This window comes from Ciconia boyciana, chromosome 5, assembly GCF_034638445.1.
Source record: "Ciconia boyciana chromosome 5, ASM3463844v1, whole genome shotgun sequence".
Taxonomy (NCBI): domain Eukaryota; kingdom Metazoa; phylum Chordata; class Aves; order Ciconiiformes; family Ciconiidae; genus Ciconia; species Ciconia boyciana.
The window spans coordinates 78,393,655-78,405,860 of NC_132938.1; the positions used below are offsets into that span (position 1 = coordinate 78,393,655).

General features: G+C 36.8%; 1 protein-coding gene across 10 annotated transcripts in view; it reads right to left on the minus strand.

Moving 5' to 3' along the window:
- BLTP1 (bridge-like lipid transfer protein family member 1) overlaps positions 1–12,206 on the minus strand; it is a 131,542-nt gene that overhangs the window by 8,439 nt on the left and 110,897 nt on the right. For 7 of the 10 annotated variants that reach the window (XM_072861365.1, XM_072861371.1, XM_072861367.1 and 4 more), the window contains 12 exons: positions 10,137–10,298; positions 9,880–10,019; positions 8,575–8,776; positions 7,964–8,167; positions 7,669–7,848; positions 4,646–4,783; positions 4,021–4,281; positions 2,715–2,865; positions 2,283–2,440; positions 1,585–1,777; positions 1,149–1,366; positions 239–490 (listed from right to left, as the gene is read on the minus strand). In XM_072861365.1, coding sequence (XP_072717466.1) covers positions 239–490; positions 1,149–1,366; positions 1,585–1,777; positions 2,283–2,440; positions 2,715–2,865; positions 4,021–4,281; positions 4,646–4,783; positions 7,669–7,848; positions 7,964–8,167; positions 8,575–8,776; positions 9,880–10,019; positions 10,137–10,298 — 2,259 coding nt within the window. The remainder of the gene's footprint in view (positions 1–238; positions 491–1,148; positions 1,367–1,584; positions 1,778–2,282; positions 2,441–2,714; positions 2,866–4,020; positions 4,282–4,645; positions 4,784–7,668; positions 7,849–7,963; positions 8,168–8,574; positions 8,777–9,879; positions 10,020–10,136; positions 10,299–12,206) is intronic. The other 3 variants (XM_072861368.1, XM_072861366.1, XM_072861374.1) reach the window with 1 other exon arrangement.

Consider the following 12,206-nt stretch of genomic DNA (forward strand, 5'->3'; position numbering starts at 1 on the left):
CAGGGACATATCTAGTATATCTGAACATGTACTTTGCATTATTCCACAGATAAAGCAAATTGTGGTAAAGATGGAGAGGGAGCAGATCATTATTTTAGGTAAGTGGTATATTTTTGGGAAATAATCTTGATTCAGACTTAAAGAAAATAAGTTTTTCTTCAATTTCTTCTTATGTATCAATACATTATTAAAACTCATTTAAAGGAATTTAGAGAAATGAGGAAATGTTTTAAATTACCATCTTCCCAAACTTTCTGGGCTTCTGTCCAAAACGCAATATTGGGTTCTTCAAGGTGAAATAAGGCCCACGATTTTGAGCGGAAATTAGGTCCATGAAAACAAGCCAGCGTCATATGGTTTCCATGCAGACTCATGGATCCTCCAAATTGCATTCCATCTTCTGGCAATGGCATCTGAAATAAGGATATGTGGCACCCAGACACCACCTTCAAAACTCCTGGCCAATGGCGATGATGGGCCGCATCCAACACTAGAAAGTAAACATGCAAGAGCAAGAACAAACTTTAGGGAAGAGAAAGATACATATAAGATTGCTGCCATATTTATATTTTTAATAAAACATGGCATGATGAGTGATATTTTCTAATCTATTTCATTGACACAGTTTCATCTTTGTGATCTAAGGTTGTTGTAGCTTAAGAGTACCTGAACAAGCATACTTGGAAATCAATGACTCCTTGTGTTCAGACAAATTATGGTTTTGGCTCATGATTAATAGAAAATAAGACTAACATCACATTTCCACTGCTACTCAAAGTAGATTTTTTTTTTTAATGAAATAGACTTCAAAATAGACTTTGAAAACTATTTCAACTCTATTGAAAGAGTTTGAAAACAGCAAAGAAGATTTTTTTTTTCATTTTTTAAACAAAAATACATATTTTTAACTAAACCCCCCAAATAACATAATTTAGTTCATTATTGTACTCCAGGTCTAGCAGGGTACTCAAGATATTTGCATTCTTCATTGAAAGGTTATTGCCAGCCCAAATTTACAGGAAAAAAAAATGTACTGAAGAAACTATTTCAAGTCAAATACATATACTTGCATGTATGAAGTTGCTCAAGATGAATTTTTGCAATTAAAACATCCTACTTGGGAAGTATACTATTTTTGTACCACTTACATTGCTCATGTGAGCTTCTCTCTAAGTTGTTGGCCATTGTCTTGGGAGGGAGATAAGGAACAGGTCCCCAAGTGGACAAAGCTCGCTTGCTTGTATCAAATTGCTGAGTAAAGAACTCCTGGAGTTTCATTCCTATTTTTATTAGGTCTGGTGTAGTCGATCTTGAAATCATCACTTGGAAGATATCCCATTTCAAGTCCCCATGGACAAATATCTCGCTAGATATTAAAAATAGGAAGAACATTAGCAGTTAATCTATTTACTACTGACAATAAAAAAAACCCCAAAAAACAAAAAACAAACCCAAACAAACAACGAACCCTTTGCTTTCTAGCAGACGCTTACATTTTTGGTTAGCAGTACTGGACAGAAAACATATAGGCAGAATTTGACCTTATCAAACATTATACATTTTAAATACAGGAAGCAGTATTACCTTTTATCAGAGATGCTCGAGTCCAAAGCATTATAGAGATTAATTTTCCATTCATCCTGTAGTTTAAGATCAGCATTACTGAAGATTCCCATTAGGATACTGGACCCCATATAGTCAACACGTGCTTCAGTAGAACCCATGGTAATTTGAATTTTATGACTGGGCTGTTGGTTTGGGTGTTCAGAAATATGAGCTGAAATAGAACCAAAGCAATACAGAAATATAGCATTACAGATAAGAAAATCAAGTTTTCCAGTGATATCACCCTTATGCCATCCCCATGATACAAAGGGAATGAGAAAGCACTGTTTTTTTCCAGATGCATGGGGAGGTCATGACTCTGGTGTAGCGCCAGAACACCCAGCCTCTTTTCCAAAACCAGTTTTGCACTTCCCAGACCATAAGCGCTTGTGAAATTCTAGGAGGAGCTGAAATGCCATCAAATCTTTCAGTTGCCATCTGTCCAGACAGCTGAAGGGGGCTGGAGGGTTGCACAACTAGATAGTGTAATTTTAGAGCAACCCTGAGACTGAATCAGCCCCTGATCAGGTGGCTATCCCTTCAATTCAAAGTGTGTTTCATAGTCAGAATGCACAAGTAAGAATCTGCAGTTTTTATATACTAGCAGGTTCACAACGTGAGTTTTTCACATTTATTGTCTGGAACATATACTAATACCAGGCAGCTTTCCAACTTACCCACCATCTCCAGGGTATTAACATCTATGGTACCTCCAACAACTCCCCCTCTGGAGTCCAACTGTGATCTTCCCAAGCCAACAGACATGCTGATTTCCCGATCTCTGCTACTACCCACAGATAGACGACCCTGGCTTTTCAAGCCACTGGTGGTCCACCTAGAACAGAGGTGAAAATAGACAACAATTTTCCAGGCTGTCAAAAGAGAAACTGAAAATTATTTACTGGAAAGCAGTAAATAACATGGTTTAGGCACATATGACTTCAGGATTAAGCATCTACCAGTATTCATGAGGGGCTTCACAGTTCAAAACTGAAAAAGTTAGGATTTTAAAGCAAGACGACAACAGGCTGTTAAACAATCTGTGGGGAAATTGGGGTTTTACCCGCAAAACAACACCGTCTGTTAAAACATGCTTGTTTTATACTTACGTAGTATTGCCCATTACGTTGCTCATATTCATTTGAACGTTTAATTGTTTCAGGTTCATAGCAAATACAACCAGTGTTTCCCATGGTGTTCCTTGCTGGCTTCCAGCTTTATTTGACTTATTAAATGGAGTTGATGTTTTTGAGAGAGTATCTAAACAAAAAAGAAGACAAAAATTTAGATTATTCCCCATGCTAGGAAAAACTGACATTATATATACATTGTACATACTACAAAAGGACAAAATAACACCATATTTAAGGAGCACCACAAAACTACGAGTAAGGATAAGTGAGAACTAGAGGATTTGCAATATGTGGTGCTTTAGTTGTCATAGAAATTGATTCATTTTACACCTTTGTTTTTACTAATATCTTTAAGAGGAAAGATTTTTAATTTGCAGTCAGTCATGCAAGAGCATATTTTAAATTCTTTAACTGTTTAAAAATACCAGTGTACTCAAAAAATGAATTATTAGTATTTGAATATTCAGGTAGCAGTTATTTGCACAAGTGACAAGACAGAATTTCAAGTATTTGGGTTTTCCTTGCTCTTCTCACAAAAATCCTGGCAATACCCTTACAAGCCTCTGTGAAATTGCATCTCCTATGAACAAGCCACTCGACCAGCCATAAATCCTTCTCCAACTGTGTCTTCTCCTAAAAACTGTTCATGTAGAACATCTTGCTTGCTTACTAAATAGACAAAATACCTGTCCTTTCTTTTCTCGCAGGTGTTTTTCCTAGAGTAAAATAAGCACCATACTTCTAAATATCTATATCTAATGCCATAAATATTCCACACAGCCAGTGCTACACTGCTGTAAGATACAATACAATAATGTTTGTAGTAAAAGAAATTAAAAGTTACTTTATTTCTTATATAGAAAATAACCTTATTTAGACCTCTTCATATGAGTTCAAAGTCTCAGCTGAAATGAAATAACTGACCTTACCTGTGAGCTGTGATACTGACCCTCTGCTAAGAGCGTGATAATTGCTTGGATGAGAATAGAGAGCCAAGGTGATGACAATGCAATCAAAGTAAGCTGAAGAACTCATCTAACCCCAGCTAAACAACTCCTGCTCTAGTAAAAGAAACTGCAATTTTATAGAAAGTACTCTAACAAGCTACATTTTGATTCATCCATTTCAGATGTTTTTCCTTCTCCAAGCCATTGACTTTCCACTCCCAGGCACAGTGGAAAACAGTATTTTATAGTTGCTTTCTACAAGCAGTACTGACATACTTTTTTCATACAGCTGATGGAAATACTTTAAAAAACTAAAGAAATCATTGTCTACTAACCTCTCTGAGGCACTGAAGAGTCAGACACACTCCTAGATCTTGTAACAGCTGGAGACTTTAAGCTATGAGACACTGTCCCAGGTGACATACTGCTGCTTGCATTATGTTCACTAAAAACATTAGGTGACTGTGCCATGTGTGTAAATGAAGCAGACTGGCAGGGCTGCTCCCACGTCCTACAGTATGCTTTCCGTGATGATTCAGGAGAGAGATGCTGGCTTACCCCTTCAATTGAATCTGGTGTTCCAGGACCCGATGCTACTGGAAAAAAAGCAGCACATGAAAGGCAGAAAAACTACTTCATTTTTGTTTAACAATATCCTCCCATATACTAAGAAGTATTTGGAGAGTGTCAAAACATATTCCATTTATCGTAACTAAAGGTTTTCTACTGTCTTCATTAATATAAGCTCTTCAAATAATTCAATGACCCACTTTAGAAATTTTCCATTTCTTCTTTCTAGGATTTTCTGTTAAACTTATTAGAGTGACTGCATATGGAGTAAATTGTAATACATTTACATCTAGTCACATATGTAATAATACACCGGTAATAAAGGTTTATAAAATTGCTACTATAACCCCTTGTACAAAAAGTTTTTCATGATAAGAAGCAGTATCTTACCTGGCAGATTTATTGTTTGATCACCTAGGAAAAGCCGTCTAGCAATGCTTCTCCTGTACCAAGCCCTTGGAAAGGCTAGAATCTCACTGAGTCGGCGCATATCGTATTTAAAAGAAGCAGATCCTATATCACAGACAGCTGAAAAAGAAAAAGCATATACACACAACTGTAAACTCTCAGTAGTAGCAGGTTTCGGTAAGCAAATCTAATTAATAGGTGTTCAACATAGTCAAATACTTCTTTACCTAGCAGTATAGTCTCTGCCGTAATGAAAAATACTTTTCCTGAGGCGTTGCCATTTCTCCAAATCCAATATTAGATACAAACACATTTCATAAAGGCAAGATGGAACCTAAGAATATAACTGATGTTGGGTCCTACTTGTGTGGTATGTGCCTCAGACTCCTCATCTGAGGGCTTTAATGGCAGATTAATCACAACCACTCTGCTGTTTGCCCAGTAAGTCAGGATCCCATGTGCAGTTGGGGAAATAAATAAATAAATAAATGAAATCTTTAAACCCCACTTTTACTTCAAGGTTCCTTGAGCATTCAGGAGTCCAGCTCTCACTGTAGCCTCCTAGGCACCAGCTGGCAAGGTGGTGAAATTTGACAGCTAGTAACTGAATACAGACTGCAGAACTACATCACTGAGTTAGACATGCAGCACTACAGCCAGAATCAGGATAATAACACACAGCAAATGTCAGACAAAAAAAAACCCAAACCAACAAAAATATCACGAAGAACACTAAGGCAGCAGCTTGTGATCTAGGAGATTCAGCTATCATTTTTAATAAGCACAGTATATCATCTCTATAATACCACATTTAATTGTGCTACATAGTCCACTTCGATTCCCTCCCCCCATGGGGAGATTGCTTGAAAACTAGACTATTTCTACTTTTCATATAAAAAAGGAAAAAAAGGGTGAGTGTCTGTAAAAGATTTTGTCCTATTCAGGTAACAAAAGAGAGCTGTGAAATACCTGTTTCTGAAGAGAGGGCTATGAAAATGTTAGTGTTTACTGAACTAGGTCCATCTGAAATCTTAACCAACTTTGGGAATAAATTTAACATAAAGTTCTATTATTATACTGTTTTTTCTCTGTTATAAAATGTATTAAGAGATGAATCAGCAATGAGAATCTGAGTTTGTTCATCTTTCTGTTCTGATGGAACAGTGACGTAAAAGAGTGTTCACACTAGGGCACTGGGTGGCCTGCTGAAGTTCATTCCCTTGTTGCTCGCTCCTGTATGTGGAGACTTATAGACACTGGGGGCATACTGCGATTGCTTTCTAACTTTAGCAAGCAAGTTAGTGCAGGGTAACACATTAAGAAAACACAGCAGAATTCCACCAAGCAAGCTGAAAAGAAACCCAGCCCAAAGCCCAACCCTCATTGTACACTTTTTCTTAGTGATTCGTAGTCCCTTCAACTGATTGCTCTAACATACATACATTTTTGGATTATCATCGCTCTTTTTGATCACCAGCAGTAAAACAGATTCACAATGGCCACACCGAAGTGAAATGGCATATTTAGAGTTTGAGGATTTCAAAACCACTATTTTAACTCTAATGATGTGTGACAGTGAGGAATAAATGAAATATTTTAGGAAGAAGGATTTTTTTTTTTTTTTTTTTTTGATGGGAAACGAACTACTGGTATAGCTAATATAAAAATATTTAAAAGCTAACTAGGCTACTGAGTTTGTCATTGAAACAAATTACACAAGTGAGAACAGATTAGCATTACATGTTCCATCTCATTGCTGTTTATGTAGTCATATATTACCGCACTGCAGTCATACACACTTTTGGGGTTCTCAAGAAACAGGATTAAAAATTGAAGGGCGTAGATATTGCTCAACAAACAATACTATTCAAAGACTCTAGTCTCTCAGGTACAAAGCTAACGTATACTGTGGGGTAATATATCTGAAGAAAAATATACGTTGTGCCATCAGGTGGAAAATAACCACCCTCTTTTGCATGCTAAGACCATATAATAAAGTTGACGTACTAAGATTACTACTAAATAATGACTTGAAATCACTTCCTTCTGATAGCCTGACAGAAATATCAGCAATACAACTAAAATGACACGTAACTTAAAGCTGACTAAACACAAACAATTTAGGCTTTATCTCTGTTGTGGGTTGGCCCTGGCTAACAGCCAAATGGCCACCAAGCTGCTCACTCATTCCAGTCTCCTGTGGGAGAGGGAGAAAACAGAAGGAAGGCAAGGAGACTTGTGGATTGAAGTAGCAACAGTTTAACAGGGAAAGCATAAGCTGTGCATGCAAGTGAAGAAAAAAAAAAAATTATTCACTGCTTCCTGTTGGCAGGCAGATGTTTAGCTATTTGCTGGAAAGCAGGGCCTCAGCACACCTAACAGCTGCTTGGGAAGACAAATGCCATAACCACCAGTATCCCCCCTTCCTCCTCCTTTCCCTGAGCTTCTATTACTGAGCGCAACATCACATGCTGTGGAATATCCCTTTGATCCATTTGGGTCAGCTGTTCTAGCTGTGTCCCCTCCTGGGCAGAGTGGGAAAGAGAGAAGGCCTTGAGGCTGTGCAAGCACTGTTCAGCAATAGCCAAAACATTGGTGTGTTATCAATACTGTTTCAGCCACAAATTCAAAGCACGGCACCATATGGGTTGCTATGAAGAAAGTTAACTCCATCCTAGCCACAGCCAGTACAATCTCAAAATATTCAAGGGTCACATTAAGTCACACGGACTGATGTCAGAGATGTGGTTTAGCAAGCCCATTTAGTTACATTAAATGAATTGGGAGGTTAAAAAGGTGCATCTGCAGATAGGTACTCTGAGTACCATTAAAATGTAATGTGTCAATCCCCACTTCACTCAAAAAGAGCAAACATTTTACTACACACTACAAGTAGATGGCTGTTGTAGAACATCTACAAAAGCTGCTGAGAGTAAAGTCTACCACTGGAACAGCAGTTCTCTAATTAGATGAATAGATGGGATTAAAATGAAAAAAGCATTTACCAGATATGTTTATCAATGTAGTATCTATCTTGCTGGTAGCTTTGCTTGCAGACTGACTCTCAAAAAAGGAGGAACCTCCGGAACGCCTTATTCGTGACAGGCTGACTTTCACAAACTCAAGGTTAATGCTCAAAGAATCCTTCCGGCCAGTGACCGAAGTTGGTTCCTCATCCACATTACCTAGAAATAGAAAGGAGAAAGTTTAATATTCTGCGACCTTTTCAAATCTTCAGTTCAGAAAACCATACCAAACTTGAACAATGTTCATTAAAGCAAACAAAAACTTGTTCTATACCTAAGGCTCCTGATCCAGGTGTTAGAACAGTAACAGCAGATTTTTGTTTGCCAGCTCCATACGGATGGAACACATAAAGGGAAAAGTCGGACATGCAGGCGGTAAAGCTCAGGCCTGAGGAGCTGCTACTGGAAGTAGTCAAGTCTGACTGACTGCTACTGTGCCGTGTTCTGCCAAGAGGGCTGCCTAGTCCAGGGGATGAACCTGAAGTCACATTTTTTTTTGTAAGAGTTAGTTTTAGTACGAAAGCATTTTCAAACATGAAGTAATACTGACTGTTAACAGCAATATTAAACAGACCAAATGCACATCAAATTATGCCTTTGTAGCAGCAATGTAGCTTAAATATTCTATGTATTGATGCTAGCTTTTTGTAAGAGATAACTGAACTCACTTAACCGATGCAAGAAAAACTCCAATATACTGTATATGTGCAAGCTTTTACAGAAAACTGATACAACATGAAGAAATCCTACTGAACTCACTAATACATAAATGTCTAGCCTTAAATCGTGTAAAAGCTTATCTTCTGCTCTAATTTTAGACAGCAGAACATTATATTTACTTATGCTACAAGCCACATATAGTATAAACATTCATATACATATTACCTGGTGCTCCAGATTTACTAACTGAATTCTTTGAGCCACTCTGTAAAGTACTGCCACCAATTGACACATTTTCTGATGGATACGTTGTGCCTAATGTTTCCAGTTCTCCTCGGTTTGACGAGAAAACAAGATCCAGGGAAGGCAACTTCAGCATACATTCAACTCTCGATACCGGCAAGCAACTAAACTTGATTTGAGAGGGCTGAAACACAGAAAGAAAATACAGCATTCAGTGAACAAATATGAAATACTAAAAGCATCCCCAGTTTGACTTACAAAGTGCTGTGTATTTATTTTTTAAATCTGAGCAAATTACAACCTGTTCAGGCTGGTTTTAGAATTAGTAAGGTAACTGTATACAAGTTCATATAGATAGATTAATTTCAGGGAATCCCTCCAACACCAGGGCTATTATTTGGAACCAGTTTTTACAAGACAAACACAGGAGTCCTGGATGCAGCAGAGGACATGTACATCCCCCTCTCTTCTTCTTCCCCAAGTCAATTAATCGCTTCACTCATCTCATGCGAGAACTATGGAGAATCAGCTGAGCTGAAAGCCTCAGCTCTCCTCAACACTTTCTTGGCCAGACGAGTTTGCAGTAAAAGCTGAGAGATTGTTGTGGTTAATTTTTATAAGTGTGTATGTGTATATATATATATATATATATATATATATATATATATGTAAAGCATTTGTTAGAATATGTTGTTCAATTTGGGAACATAATCAAGTTTATACCAGGAAAAAATGAGGTTTAAGCAAAGTGCAAAAATACAATACCAACATTCAGATCAAGCTCAAGTGCTCTGAATCACACTGTGGTAGCACTTTTCTCTCTGACACATATAAAAAGCCCAGATACATCAAATATTAAGCAGTATGAATATGCTTTGTAGATAACTGTACCTTCCTACACTTTCCACGTAAACTGAGAAAATCTTTAATTATTATTTTTGTTTTGTAATGGTACCTATAAACAATGGTACCATTTCATAAATACTAGTTATGAAAGATATTTTCAAAAAGAGTCCTAAAGAGACAAGGAAGAAGTAATGATTAAAATGCTCAGAACTTTTGTGACTTCTCAAAATAGCTCATTTCTGTTGGTCTCCATGGGACTAAAATATGTCAGAACTTCTCCTGAAAGAAATTCTATTTTATCATCACACTAGACTTGAATATCTCAGAAAGGACACTTGAAAATATTTTTTATTTTTTAAAAAGCAAACTTAGAAGCATGGATTGTCTCAAAGACTGTGACTGGAGTTACTTACTATACTGAATGTTGAGTTAAAGCCTCACCTGAACTCGTACATAAACCACCACATCTACAGGGAAGGATGAATATGCTGATGTCGAGGACGATACTAATGATGTTGTGGACTCTTCTAAGGGATCTTGTATATCGAATTGTCCCATGTCTTCATCCTGTGAACTAACAGCTTTTAACAAGTACAAGAACTCATTAGAAAGTGGAATTTAAAGGGAAGAGCAGCTCAATGCCACCAGAAGACAAAAAGAAAAAGCACAGAGTACTAGAATACAAACATGCAACTTACCTGCGTAATTCCTTTCAATGGGTGTAATCGGAATGGTTTCAAGAGCTTTCTCTAGAAAGTCCAGTAAGCATGGGCTAATCACCATTTCCTCTGGCAATGACTGGAGTGCAACCCATGCATATAGTTTAGCAGTTTTCACTCCACCACTTCCTTTCCCTTTGGCTGCAACATTTAAAAGATAAATTTGTCTAACCTAATACCACTCAACAGTAACTGATAAACATTAGATGATACTTCATAACTAACAGCCATTTCCTTTAATTCTCTGTATCATCATCTGAAAAGGCATAAATCAGATGGGTTAGAAAATATTAAGCCGTAAGTTTTCACTAAGAAAACTGTGCAAAAACAACTATTAGTCTGTCATGCTTGATTGTAATTCCATTGTGCATGTTCTTGACCAAGCACTCTTATGTCATTGTCACCACTTTGCTTTTTCAAAAAGAGCACTGAAATCAGACACACACAGTGCTTCTCCAAATACACAATGCAAAGTAACCACAGCTGACTGGAAATGAAAATGGAATTAGGAAAAATAAATACATGAGCCTGGGAAGAATGTCAGTTTAAACTGAGAAAATACATCAAAAAATTAAAACTGTAAATGGCAAGTCCTATTACATTTATGCAAAAAATAACTAAAGATTCTAAGCCAGCGTTTTTAAAAGCTTGGAGCTAGCCAGAGTATAAACTAATAAAAAGATTGTTGTCTTCTAAATCTGTGGAAGAGGCTAGCACTTGGATCCACGCTCACCAAAATATAAATATGCACAGAAGGTATTAGTACCAGCTCAATTACCACCTCTATGAAATAACAGCTATTAGAATGGAGATAAACGAAGATATTGGTTTTAAATTCTCCAAGAAAAATATAAACATTAACTAAGCGACTAAAACAGAGCTTAAAAATAATGTTTTTTGCTGAAATAACCAAGCACTGAATTTTCATTCTATGCAAACTATTCTGTCTAGTGCCTCTGACTAGATTGTCCTATCTTGCTCTTACTGGAGACCAAAGACAATAAGACAAGGTGGTTTCCATTCCAAAGGAAAAGCAATATAAAAAGAGTAATATAAATAAAAATAAATGTGTTTCAAAACAATTCAGAACTAATAAATATTTATAAAAATACAATGCATAAATAAATACAGTAATTGCAACCCCTAGTTTTGGGAGACATTTATATCATTGTATGAATGCAATTTCCATAAGCCCCCCACCAAATGTAGAGCTTACAGACATAAAAACAACAAGACTCAGTAACTGGATGTGACATGGTAAAAATTAAAAGGCAAAGATAAATGGAAAAGATAAATGGAATGGAAAAGAAAATGGATAAATTGGAAAGAGGATAGGAAAATACAAAACAAAATTGTAGAAAAGTAGTACAAACCAAGATTACACAACATTCAGGAATCATAAAGAGTATGGACACTTAAAGGAGTAAGAGTTAATGCTTCAACAGCATGGATAATTGAGGAAGGTGTCCCCATTTCACTGTTCTCTCCCAGCATCTCCATTGGTTTTATTAAAAAAAAAAAAAAAAAGGGGGGGGGACGGGGGGGACGGGGGACGGATGACAAAAAACCCCAAAACACCCACAGATGACTTTTTTCAGTTATTAATTTTGCCTGCTCATCAAATGTCAACAAAATTTTGGCTTTGTTTTTAAAGTGATATTCAAATACTGAAGGAGAGAACAGTGAATGTCTCAGAAGTTGGAGGTGCAATCTACATACCTCTAGATCTGACATGATGTAACAACGGACTCCTGCTTGAAAACAGGAATCATTGGAGATGAAACAAAACTTCAAGTATTAGAACTCATGTTACTCCAAATCATGGTTATTTAAGGGCCCACAACAGTTCAGGACACTAATCTGGTATTTTGATTAATACAAACAACAGCTAAACAGCTGCTTCAGTACTACAAGAAATAACCCAGTTCCAGAAAGCAATAATTTACGTATTACTTTTGTGGCAGAAGGCACTTAAAAGCTGAAAGTATTCTTTGAATAGTGTAATGTATGGAAGCAAGGTTTCATCTGAATTTTTTTTTCTTGGATTAT